At 33.4% G+C, this 19,245-nt stretch overlaps 1 protein-coding gene across 1 annotated transcript; it reads left to right on the forward strand.

The window, feature by feature from the left end:
* LOC109326277 (amino acid permease 6-like) lies at positions 2,085–5,819 on the forward strand. The gene is made up of 7 exons (XM_019558981.1): positions 2,085–2,205; positions 2,326–2,559; positions 2,779–2,872; positions 3,021–3,238; positions 3,322–3,464; positions 4,879–5,106; positions 5,193–5,819. The coding sequence occupies exons 1-7, from the start codon at positions 2,100–2,102 to the stop codon at positions 5,616–5,618; spliced, it is 1,449 nt and encodes a 482-aa protein (XP_019414526.1). The 5' UTR covers positions 2,085–2,099; the 3' UTR covers positions 5,619–5,819.

A 19,245-nucleotide genomic window follows, 5' to 3' on the forward strand; every position in this document is an offset into this window, starting at 1 on the left:
ACTCAATGAGGTTGAAAATAAAGATATCATCCCTGAACCGTTGGGTTATGAGTAACTTGAACATGAAAAAAAAACCCCGAAAATTATATATGTACTAAGGAAAGTATGATATTATTTTTGTTTCATTTCTCTCGAACATTTCTATTTGTCTTGTATTATTTCATTTCTTTTATGTTTGAAAATCCAATAGTATGTAAAGTAAAATTAGAAATTAAAAACAATAGACACGTGATAAAATTTTTAATTTTAGTGGGTTCGAGTTAAGATCTTTGCTCTATCAAACACGAACCTGGACACAAAAATTAAACACGGATAAAACCCGTACCCAAACCTAATCACATCGACTTTTCCTCATTAATTTTAGGTTCGGTTCAGGCAGGTAATCATGGGTTCGGTTTGCATTGCTATCTTTCATGGTGGTCGAGAAAAACACAGTAAGGATGAAGGACTTATTGGATTTATAATATGAGGTGGGTGAGGAAAAGCGGAAATGTGTAACTGGTTGGCAATGAAGAACCGACTCAGTATTCGTTTAAAACTCGATTCATTATTTAGTTTGATAAATTTAGTTTATGAATCATATGAGCTAAACTTGAGTTTGAAATTAAGCACGTTAAATAAACGAGCCGAACATGGGTTGGATATAATTCGACTCGTTATGCTCATGAACTGACTCGATATATATACATATAAACTAATTTTTATGTTTATTGTGACTCATAAATTATTTTTTTATATTTATTGTTATTATATATAAAGAAGATTATATTTATATATATAAAAAAAAGTTATTGTATTATATTTCAAATTTTAATTAATTATTTGAGTTGTCCAAATGAATCATTCGAACTAAACCAGATAGTTTACAAACTTTAACAGAGTTAAACTAAAACTAAAAAATAACTCTATTAAACTTGAGTCGAGTTTCGAGTTGAACCGAGTTGAGCTATGGTTTGACTCGGTTCTACTCGTTTCTAGCTCACAAGGACCAAATTTGATATTTATATAATAATATGGGCAGGTGAGGAAATCTGTGGAAAAGAGTAAGGTCCAGAATGGATTTTCATAAATTGTTCATATCGACAAACAGAATTTCAGATGATTCCTGAACTTGTACAACATTTACTGCTATATAATTATCAAGGTTATAGGCGTCACTGCCTAAGTCATGGCATCAATATAGATCATCCATTTTGAAGGTGTAACTCTAGCTGGTTATGAAAACGGAATGGAACTGGTGTGAAGGTTTAGCTATTGTGGAAAATGTTCTGAATTTATATCTAAATGGTTTAATTAAAAGAATATTCAACCTTGTATATAAATCTCAACCATATGTGTTACATATGAAGTAAATATATATATTGTTTATTGGTGGTGATGATTTGTTGCTTCTAATATTGGAACCAATAAAGTGCAGATTTTGTGATGCTAAGCATAGGTGCAACTGTTATGATATCGCCTTATATCATACAAAAGTGTACGTTAAGGTTTCATCTCAAAACCAATTAGTTATTAAAAAGTAGTTCAACAGATATTTAAACAATTCCCGAGATAATAAGATAGACGATATGAAATTTAATTTCGACACATATGATGCCATCACTGCCATGCATATGGTTTTCATAGAAACACACATAAAACAAAATTGTCCAAATAGATGGACGAAAACAATAATTTGGCTAGTGGGTGGGGGGACACACCTCTTCCCATGCCAGATCAAAATATGACACCTTTCATGGTTCAGAGCCTTCTCCAAAATTCCACACTTACTCATAATATCAGCAATAACAAATAAACTTCTACAGAGACACATACGTCACATCATATTTAGAGATAAAAATATTAATATTTTTGATGCTATTATTTATAACTAGATTTTAATTAGAATTAAATTCTTAATGTATTGACAATGTTTTATTGGTTATCTCCACGTATATCTTTAGACACCGTCTTTCTCTGGCAAGGAACTTATGTTAAAAAATATACCAAACCAAAGTACACAAAGCAGAGAAACTCACACCACCTTTTTTCCTCTTTCTCTTTCTTTTTTTCTTTTAGTTAGCCACACTACAGAAACACAGTAATAAGAACTGAGCGAGATGAACACTGATCAGTCTCAAAGGAACAACATGGATATAGAAACTCCTGAAACTTCTGCTGATGGTAGCAAAAACTTGGATGATGATGGACGACCCAAAAGAACAGGTATATATATATATATAGGGAGCTACTCAAGTGAGAACAATTCTCTCAGATAGTGTATTGTTATATTAGATATGATTTATGTTAATGTGGGTTATTGTTATAATGGTGTTTAAATTGAAGGGACATTGGTGAGTGCAAGTGCTCATATAATAACAGCAGTGATAGGGTCAGGGGTGCTTTCTCTAGCATGGGCAATTGCACAAATGGGTTGGGTGGCTGGTCCTGTTGTCCTCTTTGCATTCTCATTTATCACATACTTCACATCAACTCTTCTTGCTGATTGTTATAGGTCACCTCACCCTCTTCATGGCAACAGAAACTATACCTATTCTCAGGTTGTCAAGTCTATCCTAGGTAATACAAATGAATGATGTACTATCAAGGGTATCCCTCAACTTTTTTGAGTAAGGAAACTAATCTATTTCGACTTTTGTGTCTGCTCCTCCCAAGTGTCGCTTACAGGAATTGAATCATTGACTTAGGATCGAATAGGGCCTTATAAATAAAACTTCTCACTACTGAATTCAAATGAAAGTAAATGTAACTTGAATTTGTTGTTTCCAATCTCTACAGGAGGGAGGAAATTTCAGTTGTGTGGATTGGCTCAGTATATAAATCTAGTTGGTGTAACCATCGGCTACACCATAACAGCTTCAATCAGTATGGTGTAAGTTTCATCATAAACTTTTGACTTAATATCACTTTTTTTTGTATATTATAAATCTTAGATTATACATCAATATTAAACTTTTGATATAAACCTTGTTATAAACATATGATAACAAATTAATTCTCTTATGGTAATAATAAATCAGGGCAGTGAAAAGGTCAAATTGTTTTCACAAACATGGCCATCAAGAAAAGTGCTATACATCAAACAACCCTTTCATGATCCTCTTTGCCTGCATCCAAATTGTACTTAGCCAGATACCAAATTTCCATAAACTCTCATGGCTCTCCATTGTTGCAGCCATTATGTCTTTTGCTTATTCTTCTATTGGCCTTGGGCTCTCCATAGCTAAGGTAGCAACAGGTAATTAAGTTTATATATAGATATAGTCATAAATGATTTCTACTATTACATTAAGATTAATGATAATTTGGTTTATTGTGAAGGTGGGAAACATGTAAAGACATCGTTAACCGGTGTGCAAGTTGGAGTTGATGTTACAGGATCAGAGAAGGTTTGGAGGACATTTCAAGCTATTGGTGACATAGCTTTTGCTTATGCTTATTCTAATGTTCTCATTGAGATACAGGCAAGTCATATCTTATATATTAAATATTTATATACAGTCAACACATTATTTATCATTCATTTGTATTTTTTTGTTTGAAGAATCAATGAATAATGCAGTAACGGTGTATAAAACTCATAACTTTTGCGTACATTTTTTTCTCTCTATTATTATTCACGAATACACACCCACATTTATATATATAACTTTTGATTTGCATAGAGGGCCATGCATGCCGATTGCCGACTTACATAAAGAAGAAAGAGAGTTTATCAAGTCCTCTTCACAATAATTTCTATAGAATCAACCTTCTAAAAAATGCGTGCTATTTCTTTTACTGATAATGATATAACTATTTTGCTTTTTCCTACCTAACAACCAGAAATAGTGAATAATAGATTTTTTGGTAAAAATAATGAAATTTCTAATGAGTGAAGTTATTGACACATGATGTATTTAAGAGTTAAGTTATTGATACTCTTCATTCCTTTCATGCACTTTTTGCTAATGAATGATAATTTTGTAAATTTAAAACATGGGATAATAATTAATTAATAAAAAATGCACAAACTGATTTAAAATGGCAGTAGAATTATATAAAAAATCATAGTTTGGCCAAAAAAATTGATGCATTTTCGGTATAGCTATATTAAATATATATTCTCACACTTCTTGAGGATCATGATCACATGCATAATTAATTTGTGGACCAAGTAGCAGACTTGGATTGATATATTGTGTCTCTCAGCAGTTTTCAATGAAAGAGACTCTTTAAAGTTGTAGACTATGAAGCACGGATACTGATACGTGTGTCTACAAAGAATCTATTCTAAAGTCCAACCATATATTCTTATAGTGTATTTATCCTCTTTCTTGTGGTCAATGGTCATTGAATCCTACTACATCAAAGAAACTGAACACATCTGATATTACTACCTATTCAAGGATATGAACTTCCTTATGAAAAGGGTTAATTTCATCCGAAACTTATTAGCAGACATGGAACTTTCTTATGAAAAGGAAGCATCCTATGTTCTGTTAGAGGCCCATACTCAAGGATAGGAGCTTATATTGTTTCAAGCTAGTTATTATGTAGTTTAGCTACATCAGGCTCGACCATATATATAAGAAAATTTGTGTCAAATATAGGTGTGCCTAAATTAAAACATTAGTCTTAAACAAAGCCTAGCACAATTCAGAGGAAGTTAAGTTCCTCAAAAGTGATATTAAGATCTCGATTCGTACCATGTATGGAAATGACTTTGTTGAGAGAGATCGTCGATAATCTTGTCCTGAAAGTTATTAGTCTTCTAATAATATTTCAGAAGAACACACCCTTGGTGTGCAGAAACTAAAAATGGAAGAAAATAATCAGTCTCTATTAACAGAGAAATACCCTGAAAACAAAAAAAAAGTGAAAACCTTATGATTGCAGGATACCCTTAAATCAAGCCCCCCAGAGAACAAAGTCATGAAGAGAGCCAGTTTGATTGGCATATTAACCACAACCCTATTTTATGTGCTATGTGGAACCTTAGGCTATGCAGCATTTGGAAACAATGCACCAGGAAATTTCCTCACAGGCTTCGGCTTCTACGAGCCCTTTTGGCTAATAGACTTTGCCAATGTCTGCATAGCTGTGCACTTAGTTGGAGCATACCAGGTAAATAAACAAATTGAACTAAACCCATTTCCTTGTTCTGCATTCTTTGGCATTAGTATATTGTATTTATCCATTTATATTGGCAGGTTTTTTGCCAACCCATTTTTGGGTTCGTAGAGAGCTGGAGCAAAGAAAAATGGTCTGAGACCAAATTTGTAAATGTAGACCATGCTGTGAAGCTTCCACTATGTGGAACATACAATGTGAACTTCTTCAGGATAGTTTGGAGAACAACATATGTTATTATCACTGCAGTGATAGCTATGTTGTTTCCATTCTTCAATGACTTCCTTGGCCTGATTGGTTCATTATCCTTTTGGCCATTAACAGTTTACTTTCCCATAGAGATGTATATTAAGCAATCCAAGATGAAAAAGCTTTCATTCACCTGGACATGGCTCAAAATATTAAGCTGGGTCTGCTTGATCGTTTCTATTATCTCAGCTGCTGGCTCCATTCAAGGCCTGGCTCAGGATCTCAAGAAATACCAGCCCTTCAAGGCCACACAATAATACTTATCAGGTTCTTATGGAAGAAAAAAGAAAATGTAGTACCTAGTTGCATTGTATATAGGTTCTGAATAGTCCAAGATAAGTTTCAAATTCAGCACTATCATTTGATATTTGTCATCTATGGTACACCCACAACATGTGTCAGCTCGATTCATTAAGCTTGTATCTGCATCAAACCTGTTTAAACTTTCAAGAGCATAATGAAACAGAAACATCCGATTCAACTATCTCTATCCATGATTCATAAACTATAAAGTAATTGGAAAACAATCTACACAAGACAACTCAAGACAAATGACAAGCTCAATCCACTTCCTCTTGTCATAACTCATAAACTACAAAGGACACCTGCTTGGTTGACACAAAGGGAAGATTGTCCTTAGGAAGGATCCAAGAAGCCTAAAAACACTATCACTTTCTTTATCACCTTCAACCGTCTCCTCTGTTCCATCAACCACCCTCTCGAAAACGAGAGATAAAGCCTTCAAAATAGACCAACTGAACCTTCAATGGGAACAGAGTCTGTATCTTCATTATTATCACTCTCATCTTTCACCTCATTGTCTGTATCAGCCTCATTATTACAAACCTCATTTCCTTGCTCATCATCCTCTTCAATCTCTTTATTATCACCTAGTATAGTCATAACTCTTTGTCACATTGAGGAACATGCTCCTCTATTTTAAGTTTCTCGTAAGTCTGAAATTACACTATATTTGTATTGCATTTAACTTGTATTTTAGGACATAATAATTTAGGATTGTTTTTAGCTTTTATTTCTCTTTGTTCGGATTGAGCAGTAGCTATGTTGTGCAGTTTGATGAATTAAAGTAAAAAAGCTATGAAACACAAATATTGATACGTGTGTCGGATACGATATGTATCCGATATGTCAACACGCATTTTTTTTAAAATACAGTATATGATACGTTCAGAGATACGCATATAAAATAATAAAAACACATAAAATATGATAAAATTATAAGTGTAAATCAAAATATACAGAGTAAAAAATATAATAGAAAATTAAAATCATTGCCCTCCATACCAAATCTATCTTATCATATTTTAATGAAAATGAATCTATCTTAAAATCAGTGCTCTCCATAACAAATCTATCTTATCATATTTTAATAAAAACGAATTTATCTTATCCTATTTTATTGAAAATGAATCTATATATCCTGTACTTTACTGAAAATGAATCCATATATCCTATATTTTATTGAAAACGAATCGGATATGTGTTTTAATTTTTATTTATTTTATTTTATTTTTTTAATTTTTGGATACTCTATGGATACGTATCCTTCGCGAATCCGAGCGTATCTGTGTCGGATATGTGTCGGACACCGACACGTGAGGGTGTTTGACAAATCTGTGCTTCAGAGCAAAAAAGAATAGACATTGGTTGCAATAAGATTGAATTCAATGTTGAGGCTATGCGAAGAACAATTGAAGGACCAAAAGAAGTCAGAGATGTTATATTCCTATTTTTTAGATTTGTTTTGTTGGGTTTAGCCCAATATTTTGTAATTAGGATAAATAAGGGTTTTCCCTCAAGGATTTTACATTCTTTACCTTACAATTCTCTAATTTAAAATTTGGGATTCTCTTGTACATCATGAGTGAGTAATTCCCTTTGTTTCTAGGATTGGGGCTATGCTTTACATTCAATAAATATTTGTTCTTACTTCTATTTCATTGAGTGTTATGATTTGAATCATTAAACTGAATTTTATTCGTGTAAGTTGTCTGACCAACAAATTACACCTCTTAGATACATTGGGGAAGGAGAGAGAGGTGAACCCAACTATCCGACCATTCAGTTATTCAAACTAGAATCCTAATTCACGAGAGTAGTATTAGGATTCTCGGGAGTTTCTGGAATTCACATTGGGTTGCTACGAAGCTATTGGATAGAAAGATATAGGTAAAAGATTTGATTGATAATCGCACCACGAGAGTAGGTGGGACTTCAATTGAGTACACGTGTCGCAGCTCGAGAGACGATGACACATATCAAAGAACAATTCACCCTCACAACTTAAAGTTCATGAAAAGGAGCAAAACAAGGATTTGAGAGTATAAAGGCGGTAACCCTTATCCTGAGAACTCTTCCTAAATTAGATTTCAATCCTTTTTTATTATTTTCATAATTATTCTTGACAATTGTTCTAAATTCAATTTTATTCCTTAGTTGAGTTAAGTATAAGTTAATTGTTATAATTAAAGGAGTTTTCCAGTCCTCGTAGGATCGATATTTTATTACTTGACGACATAATCGTGCACTTGCGATTTGCCTTATCAAGTTTTTGGCCCCGTTGCTGGGGAATGTGTCAAAATTTCTTTAATTCTCAATTAATTCATTACTTTATTCTAGTGTATTACGCGTTTTCCTTTTTCTTGGTACCTCTGCAGGTTGCACATTTCGTCTATGCAAAGTTCAAATTACTATTCAGAGCCAAAAAAACTTTTCGTAGAAGAAGGCAACAAAGAGAAAGAGCAAGAGAAAGACGTGCGCGTGTACAAACAATGGATGAACGAGATGAAAAACTACTTCGCGACTACGCAGCCCATAATGCTTGTAGTTCACGTCCTGGAATAATTCGCCCAACTATTGAGGCAGAGAACTTTTCTTTGCCATCTGCTCTGATCCAAATGATGATACAAAACCAATTTGGAGGTGAAGCTCATGAAGATCCTAATGCACATATTGATCAGTTGTTGGAATTCTGTGAGACAATGAGGATTCATGGGTCTTCTGAAGATGTTATTCGTCTCCGCATGTTTCCATATTCCCTAAGAGACCGAGCTAAGATGTGGCTAAGGAATCAAAATGTTGAAATTCAAGCAAATGGCGAACTTTGGGGGAGGTTTTTCTCAACAAATAGTTTCCTCCTTCCAAAATTATGCACTATAGGCACCTCATCCAGAACTCCAGTCAAAGGGATGGGGAATCAATTGCTGAAGCTTGGGAAAGATTAAATGAGTTGACTGAAGTTTGCCCTCATCATGGTATTCCACCTTGGACGTTGGTTCAGAACTTCTATAGTGGGCTAGACTTTCCATCACAGCAACTATTGGACTCTTCAGCAGGTGGTGCCTTTATGTGCAAATGAATTTATGTTGCTTCAAAATCATAGATAATATGGTTTCTGATCATCACCAATGTGCGAATGAGAGGAGACACCATCCAAGAAGAGACCCTGGTGCACAATATTCAGGCAATCAGATGGAGAAGGTAATTTTTATGTTGGAGAACCTTTCCCAAAGGTTTGGAAAGTTAGAAAAGTATCATGCTAATGCTATTGGGTCTACTGCAACATGTAAGGGGTGTGAAGTAAAAGGACATGAGTGGTCTGAATGTCAACACTTCACTGAACCTGAACATGGAGCATTGACTAATGAACAACCTGAATCATGCAACCACTATGACTACAAGGAGAGGAGTGGGCAACAATTCAACTCACTATACAGGCAGAACAATCCCAACCTTTCTTGGAGGAGCAACAACACTCTGAATCATCAATATCAGGATGGACTAGGTAACAGAAAGCCTCCAACAATGTTTCCATAGATACAATCTTCTCCTATTGATCCTACTCTTAAAATATTAATGGAAGGTCAAGAAAAATTGCTTCCTAACTAAAATAAATTTCATGAAGATCAAATCATGATTAATAAAAGTTTTTCAAACATGCTCAATGACTTGAATTCTAAAATAGAAAATCTGACCATCCATGATAAAATGTTGGAAACACAAATTGTAATTAAGGAGTGGGAAGGAACTAAGTGATATTCCTCAAATTAGAAAAAATGCACAAGTGAAATAGGAACATACTAAGACACAACCCCCAAAAGGGGGGCAAAATTTTGAAAAGATATTTAAGTATGTAGCTTCACCACCATATGTACCAACAATTCATTTTCCCCAAAGATTAGCAAAGGCAAAATTAGAAAAGAAATTTGGGAAATTTTTTTATATTCTTAAGAAATTATATATCAGCTTATGCTTCATTGAGGCACTAAAGGAGAAGCATGCATACACAAAATTTCTTAAGGATACTTTATCTAAAAAATAAGACTAGAGGATTATGAAACAATCGCTTTAACTGAAGAGTGCAGTGCTTTAATTCAAAATAAATTACCTTATAAATTAAAAGATCCTGATAGTTTTTCTATCTCATATTTAATTGGAAATACTAGTTTTGATCACACCTTATGTGACTTAGGGGCAAATATGAGTCTCATGTCCTTATCTGTGTGCAAAAAGTTGGAAGTGGGCGAACTAAAACCCACTACTATATCACTTCAATTAGCAGATAGGTCAGTTAAATTCCCTATAGGCATCTTGGAGGATGTCCCTATCAAAGTTAGGAAATTTTTCATTACAGCAGATTATGTAATACTAGATATGGAAGAGGATTCACAAATCTCAATCATATTAGGTAGACCTTTTTTGGCTACTACTAGTGCTATAATTGATGTAAAGAATGGAAAACTTTCCCTAAGCATAGAGGATGAAAAAGTTGAATTTGATATTGTTAAATCTATTAAACAATCTTCTCTTGAGGATTCATGTTTCAAGGTTGATATGCTGAACCAAGTTGTGAAAGAGGAAGCAGCTAGAGTGCAATCTAAGGATCCCTTAGAGAGATGCATAGTTGATGGTGATACTTCGGACATTGATGAGGAAGTGGTTGAGGTTATTGAATTTCTGAATGCAAGCCCAACACTTCCTCACAACCCGCAAGATGAGACCTTGAAGGTAATGCCCAAATTTGAAGATTGAGATGAGGGGAAATCACCTAAAATTGAATTAAAAACACTCCCCTCCACCCCCAGGTATGAATTTCTTGGACTTAATTCATCTTATCCAGTTGTTGTTAAGGCTAAATTGAATAAATTGGAAACTAAAAAATTGTTAAGGGTCCTAAGAATGCACAAGAAGGTAATAAGATACACATTGGATGATATAAAATGTATAAACTCTTCTTTTTGCATGCATAGAATTTTCATGGAAGAAGTGGTTAGGAAAGAAGTGCTGAAACTTTTAGATGATGGGGTAATATATCATATATCTGATAGTGAACGGGTGAGCTCACTTCATGTGGTTCCTAAAAAGGGAGGATTGACTGTTGTAAAAAAAATGAGAAAAATGAATTAATACCAACTAGAACAGTCACAGGTTGGAGAATGTGCATTGATTATAGAAAATTAAACACAATCACTAGGAAAGATCACTTCCCTCTCCCATTCATTGATCAAATGCTTGAAAGGCTTGCTACACATGAACATTTCTGCTATTTAGATGGGTACTCGGGATTTCATCAAATCCCCATTCACCCAGAAGACCAACAGAAAACTATGTTCACATGTCCTTATGACACCTTTGCCTATAGGAGTGCCTTTTGGGCTATGTAATGCCTCAACCACTTTTTAAAGATGCATGACTGCAAAATTTTCTGATTTTATAGAAAACATAATGGAAGTTTTTATGGATGATTTTTATATTTATGGACTTTCTTTTGATGACTACTTAACAAATTTGACAAAAATATTGCAGAGATGTGAGGAAGTGAATCTTGTATTAAATTGAGAAAAATGTCACCTCATGGTGTGCAATGGTATCATGTTGGGGCATTTAATTTTAGGAAAAGGGATAGAGGTGGACATGGCAAAAAATTTAGTGATAAAAAATATGCCACCACCAATTAATATAAAATGTGTGAGGAGTTTCTTAGGCTATGCGAGATTTTCCCGCATATTCATAAAAGATTTTTCAAAAATTGCGAAACCCCTTTCTAACATTTTAATGAAAGATATTGCATTTGATTTTAGTGTTGCTTGCCTAGAACCGTTTTGCAGGTTGAAGGAGGCATTGGTCACTACACCAATATTGCAATCACTAGACTGAAATCTTCCATTTGAAGTGATGTGTGATGCTAGTGACTATGTTGTGAGAGTAGTGTTGGGCAAAAAGAAGGACAAGAAGATGCATGCAATCTACTATGCAAGCAAAACACTTGATGGAGCTCAAGTCAAATATGCCACCACAGAGAAGGAGCTACTAGTTGTTGTGTTTGCCTTCGAAAAATTTAGGTCCTACCTAGTAGGTTATAAAGTTATAGTCTATGCTGATCACCCAGCCCTGAGATACTTGATGAGTAAGAAAGAAGTCAAGCCATATCTCATCCGATGGATTCTCCTTCTACAAGAATTCAATCTGGAGATTGTTGATAGAAAGAGAACAGATAATCCAGTTGCAGATCACTTATCTCGACTTGAACACCCAAGTGGAGAGGAGGAGGACATACCTATTGCTGATTCATTTCATGATGAGCAACTCCTCCTCCTCGACACTGTAGAGGCACCTTGGTATGCTGACTTTGTAAACTATTTGGTCAGCAAAATTCTTCCACCTGAAATGACACCGCAACAGAAAAAGAAATTCTTCTCAGATCTGAAGAAGTATATATGGGATGGTCCTTACCTCTATCGACTCTATGTTGATGGTATTTACAAAAGATGTATTCTAGAAGAAGAAGTGTCAAAGATCCTGAGTTATTGCCACTCTGCCTCTTATGGAGGTCATGCAAGTACTTCAAAAACAATAGCAAAGGTATTCTAATGTGGTTTCTTTTGGCCACACATATTCAGATATGCAAGGAATTTGTTCTCACGTGTGATTCTTGCCAAAAGGTGGGGAACATATCAAAAAGGCACGAACTGCCAAAGAACCCCATCCTTGAGGTGGAGATATTTGATGTATGGGGTGTTGACTATATGAGACATTTTCCTACTTTAAACAACAACAAATATATCTTGGTGGTAGTCGATTATGTTTCTAAGTGGGTGGAGGCAATTTCATCTCTACACAATGATGCTAAAACAGTCATTAAACTGTTTACCAATATCATATTTCCAAGGTTTAGGGTCTCGAGGCTGGTTATTAATGATGGAGGCTCACACTTCATTGAAAGACATTTTGGAAACCTCTTGAAGAAGTATGGTGTTTCTCATCGAGTTGGTACCCCTTACCACCCTCAAACAAGTGGTCAAGTGGAAGTATCAAATCATGAGATTAAGAGCATATTAGAGAAGACAGTATCTAGGAGCAGAAAAGATTGGTCCTCAAAGTTTGATGATGCTTTATGGGCTTACCGTACTGCATATAAAACACCTATTGGTATGTCACCATTCAGGTTGATTTATGGTAAGCCTTGCCACCTTCCAGTGGAACAAGAGCATAAGGCGTATTGGACAGTCAAATTGATAAACTTTGATCTGAAAGTTGCTGTAGAAAAGAGGAAATTCCAACTGCAAGAGTTGGAAGAACTGCGGTTCGATGCTTATGAGAATGCACGTACTTACAAAGAAAGAACAAAAATATGGCATGACAAACACATACTCCGCAGAGAGTTCCAAGTAGGGGAACTAGTTCTCTTATTCAACTCCAGATTGAGGCTCGTTCTAGGGAAGCTAAAGTCTATATGGCCAGGTCCATTCAAAGTCACCAAGGTTTACCCTTATGGAACAGTTGATATATGGAATGAGGAAAGGGGAAACTTCAAGGTGAATGGTCAACGCTTGAAGCATTATCTAGCAAATGAGCGACTGGAGAAACAAACAAACATAGCCCTCTTGGATCCTACATGAGCTACAAATATCAACCATCAAGCTAATGACGTTAAACGAGCGTTTCGTGGGAGACAACCAACACTAGAGGTACATTTTCTAAATTCATTAATTTTAGTGTTTTAGTGTCGGCTTTAGTGCCTCCCTTAGCTTAGAGCTTTGTAGGGGGTGTATATAGTGTCTGCCAAAAAAAATGGTATTGCTGCCCAGGATATTTACACCTAGGCCATCTAGGACATATGACCATTTGAGACATTTTTCTCTTCTTTTGCAGGTACTTCCACTACACTCAATGAAGCCAATCACTTATAATTGACATGTGAGTTAAGGACACTTCATACCTAATCTGTGAGTTTTATTTTTCTTTCTCTTATTGTTTAGATTTTTACATTGCGGACAATGTAAATGTCTAAGCTTGAGGGGGTTTTACATTTAAATAGTTCATTCATTTCATGTATATCATATAGATTTTAAATTTTTTAGGTTGAATATTTATATTATCATGCATTATCATATGTCTCATATATGATCTATCACATGGTTTATTCTATGTATTGTCTATCTGCTTTAAATGAAAAAGAATGCATGAATGATGATTGTTGATCTATGACCCCCATTGAAGAAAAAATTGCTGATAGAATAATAACATGAAATGTATTAGATTTGACAATTGTGAATTAAATTTGGTTAAATAAAGGTCTTTGTTTCATAAGTTTTGCTGAATGTACCAAATGTGAGAATCTTGGGCCAAACCCAATAAGGTTTCTGATTTGAATTGACAATTACATGAAACCTTTTTTCTTTCATGAGTGCATAATTTTCTATGATTGTATATTCTAGAACTTGATTTGTGACCGTTTCAAGATTGAAGTCTGTCTGTATGCATTAAAATGATAGAGACAATTAAGACTTTTTCTTTTGATCTACAACTGTTTGCTATAAACATTAAAAACTCATTAATTGTCCACTTTTGAGCCTTAAATTTAATGATTTTTCATAGCTACTCAAATGGGAGTTTGTGGTAATTTATGATGTTTGGTTGAAGCAATAAGAAAAGTAAAAATGTTATGCGTGATGAAAGAATCCATAGAAATGTAAGAAAAAATATTGATTGAAAAAAGGTCATATGATAAAGTAAGACTATCAAGATAATCTCAATGCTTCAATCAGATGTCTAAAAGGCTTAAGTATTTTGGGAAACATTTGTAAGCATTTTGAATTATCATTTCTTTGACTATCACACCTTAAATCATTCATCTAAGCCCCACTACAACCATTTAAAGACCTCTTGATTTTTGTATGCATTCAAATATAGTGAGTGGCGATTTGGTCTATAATCAAGCCTATGGTAATTTACTTTCATGAAATTTTTTGAGCGAAACACTATGGACTCTTAAACACGTGAGAGTGCTGAGAGAAGAGTGACCCTAATTCATGCAATTGTTATGACTTAAGGACTTAGCTTGAATTAAATTTGTTTATGATTGTCTTGTCTTGATGTCTGGATTGTTTAAAAATAAACATGAGATTGCTTGTTATTTTAGGTCATAATTTCTATATTATTATTCATATATGATTGTAAAAGTTAGACATAATACTTACTTGAGGACAAACAAGAAAGATAAGCTTGAAGGGATTCCACACCAGTTTCTTTGCGAATCTGTGTCACAATGGTGCCACCATTACCTATTACACTACCAATTCTGGAAGCCGGGCAAAGTAAACGAAAAACAACACTCCCAAGAGTAATATCTGATGGCAAAAAACCACTCGACGACTTATGGTGTTTCCCTCTCCCTATCCTTTTCCCATTTGATGCCGAATTCGGTCGCCATTCAAACTGAAACAAGTATAGCAGTCAAAATTATTAATTAATAGTTTAACACTAATAATAATAGAATGAATGGTGGATTATACACTATTTATGTATAAATGTGTACACTACTTGTATATAGATGTTAAACTCATAATAAAAATACTAAAAAAATATAATAATAGTAATGATAATATGATTACAAAGTGTGTGAATGAAATACTACAACTAAAAAATAATTGGAAGTCAAGTACAAAGTGTTAATACAAATCATCTGACCTAACACCTTAATGTTATTTACTATTTTGCGTAATATGAACTAAAAAATGGATAGTGAATGAAGAAAACGGAGTGAACGAAAGGACTCACGGTTAATGAAGAAAACTGAGTGAACGACCAGCATGGAGGGTAAGTGAATTTTGGAATTTGCACTGACATAAGCACTGTTAGGATTATGTAACGGGTTATTTGTACTTATGGCCCAAAATAGTTGAGTCTGGTTTCAACTCCTTAATACTCTTTTTTCACAATTTCAAGGAGTTTTTCTAACGTCAGTATTTTCACTAACAATACGTTGGTCTATGATTCCGTTCGTTTCATAGAAATACCAAAATGTCGATGATTCGATTTTAATATCAAAGAGATAACTACATACTTTAAAAGATGTAAATTCCTTATCTATATAGTAAGAAGCAAATATACTTGGTAATACCAAAAAAATATTGTTCTCTTAAGTCATTTCCCTAATCACATTTTTTATCATAACATGCTCTTTCATTCTCCTACCACCAATTCTAGTTAGAACATGTTTTTGAGAGCTTTTAGATCTTTTACAATTCAATAGATGATGTCTTTCTTCTATTTCTCTTTTGTGTTGCGTTGAATCATGAGTAAGTAATCACCTTAATAATTAAAGTTGGTTACTCTCTTGACAATATATGATGAACAATTAATTGTTTTTTTTATCTTTTATTGAATTTGTATATCATTGATTCAATTGTTGGTATGCTTATTCGTTTAAATTTGTTGATCACATATTTGCTACTTTTAGGTATTTGGGGAAGTACATGAAGGAGAACATGAATACTAGATATATAATAACTAAATTTAAGTTCCAACTCACAAAGGTAGGCTTAATATTTTGAGGATTGGATTGCCTCAAAATGTAAATATCAACTTCAATCTATCTATTTTGTTTGGTACAACAATCATTCGCTTGATTGGTTATGTTTATCCACTCGAATGATGATTATTTATCTAATAAGAATAAATAACAAACCACACACTCTTACTCTTCCCCGCCATTCACCTAGAAACTGATCCCTTAGCTTATTCTACAATAGTTGCTAAATAGAGTCATGATTTCACATTCAATGCTCCAGAGAATTTTGTCGGTACATAAATTTTAAACTCTTATGTAATTGGGCTTGGTAGCTAACAAGTATTTTCTGATGATGTTTAAGGCTTACGCGGCTTGAAGTCACTAATTATATATATATAATATATCAAGCATTTGTATATGTTGTATCCATAATGTTTGTTGCACTTATGGTTATTGCTAGAAACATAGTGTACAACTGTACATAGTGCTTAGATTATGACATATGCAGTAAAAAGTTAAAACTGAACTAAACTTAATTTTTTTCCTCATAAATTAATGTTTACTCTTGTACATAATAGGAGCATGTGCCAAGTTCATCAATTGTGGATGAGAGATGAGGCTTTTGGATTAGGGTGTTATTGTTTTGGAGGCATCATATAAAGTTAGGGTACGATATAAATTTTACTTGAATTAGAAGGGTAAGTTAGATATAAATTTTATTAAAATACAAAGGTGCACATGAGATTATGTACCTAACTGTTGTTTTTTGTGTAAGTACGAGATTGCAACTCAGAGGGGGGTGAATTAGTTGACTTAAAGTTGTAGTAACTTTTTCTGTAAAATGCTAGAGTTAAAGTGCAGCGGATAATATTGCAGAAAAATAAGCAAATATAAAGTAAAGAGGAAAGAGAAAGGAGAGTACATAAGTATTTTATACTGGTTCCTTCTTGTCCACCGAAGGCTACGTCCAGTACTCTTGCAGCTAAGAGATTTTTCACTAAATATTATGAGTTGTAATTACAATATCTCACATCGAGATCTCTATGTACCTTACACACTCACTAATATTTATACCTTGGAAAAACACTTTCCAAGTCGCTCTTTCCCCTTTCTATTCACACCCTTGTGAAAGAAAAATTGTTTGCAATAAATGAAGAAATACAACAATGGCTTTGGATTGCCTTTACAAAGTATGAAATATTATATCACTTGCAATCCAATCAACTCTCGTTATATGCTTAGTAATAATGCTCAATATATTTGTGAAAGCTTTTGAAGCAAATTACTTAGAATAAATTCTCTATTGAAAGTTTAAGAGCTTAATACAAAAAGTGCAGAAAAACAGTGAGAGAATTTATGAGAGTTGTATGAAAGTTGTGTATTGATATTGTGAGAGTTTAGAGTCTTTATATAGGCTTTCCAAATACTCAATGTGCCTTTCTGAAAGTGTAGGAGTTGTTTGGAGTGAAGAGATTTTGTTTGGAGTGAAACCATTTCGTTTTGAAATCTGAAATCTCATTCAACCGTCCTCAGTAATCGATTACTGACATTGGTAATCGATTACCCAAACATACTGTCCACTTGATTTTTAAATTCGAATTTGAGTAATCGATTACACCATTTGGGTAATCGGTTACTCAACTTTTGTAAAACTGGTAATCTGTTACTCAAATGCAGTAATGGATTACTTTTCTCTCACATGTAACTTGTTACTTGAATTAAGTAACCCGTTACACATCTTTTCAAAATTTGTTTTAAGTATTTTCAAAGTGTTTCATTATTCTTTAAAAATAGTTTTGAGCATTACTACTACTTTGCATAAGTAAGAGTTTTAGGATAGAAGTACATATAGAGACTTATTCTAATTTTCTTGAAGCTTTAATCTTCTTTGTCTTCATAAGTATTCTTCTTTTTGGTGATGTTTGTGTCTTCATCAAAACCTTGCCAAAGTCAAGAGTAAAGATCTTCTTCACATTTTGCATGTACTTGGAGATTATGGTTTGAGGGAAAAAAAATATAGTATAAGAGTTTTATATATTGTTTATTATATTATTTATGTTTAATTTAATCATTATTTACTCTTCAAAAATAATACAAATGAATGTATATGATATAATGATATTGTGTATATATTAATTTTCTTTACACTAACAATGCATAAATATTATACTCCTATATTTTTGCCATCAGTATTCCTATACAACCCTTGGCTTCTATTTCTATGATTAACAATATTGTTCCTACTTTGGGTATAATTTGCACATTACTTTCATTATATGATTCTTGTATTTATTTTTAATAATAAAACAACAAAAACACAGTTTTCACACACTTTCTGTCTTGTTCAAATAAGTATGCCCAATAAAATGTGTAACAAAAATAATGTGTAACAATCATTTTCCTTTCATGACACAGCTAAATAATGATCTTTTTAAGCACTTGAAAAATGACCTTTCTACATAAGCCTTATCGCACAGCTTAAATAGGTCAACAAGACTTTATATTTCACCTTAGGCAGCTCCAAAATGCAGACTAAAGTATCTCCTAAACCATTCTTGTAATAGAAACATAGCACTGAAGATAGATCTAGAACAACTATTATGATCTCATATATACTACAAGTAATTAAGGTAAATATAGACTATTTTAGAAGAGAGAATAACTTGTATAGACACAAACTAATTTAATGACTAATATTGTTTTTTTGTATAACCAATGTAATTAAGAATTAATTTATTTCAGGATGTGTGATTGTACTTCCCAACAAATGTCACTATCAGAAATCGAAACTTTGATCCAGTATATTACTTATGGATCTATTAAGGTCTTACATTAATGGGCTAATGTGTCGTTGGTCTAATATTGTTTTTTATCTCATTCTTGAAAAGATGTTATAAGTGAAGAAAATATTCATCTCTTATTTTCGTTTTAGCACCAAAATTTAAATTTATATCATAATCATCTGTATATATTTTTCCAGTAAGGTAATCGTCTATCATTTAACTATTGTTCTTTTTAAAACAACTATTATGATTAATTATAATATAACATGTGTGAAAAAAACTATAGGA

The sequence above is a fragment of the Lupinus angustifolius genome, chromosome LG14 (assembly GCF_001865875.1).
Source record: "Lupinus angustifolius cultivar Tanjil chromosome LG14, LupAngTanjil_v1.0, whole genome shotgun sequence".
Taxonomy (NCBI): Eukaryota; Viridiplantae; Streptophyta; class Magnoliopsida; order Fabales; family Fabaceae; genus Lupinus; species Lupinus angustifolius.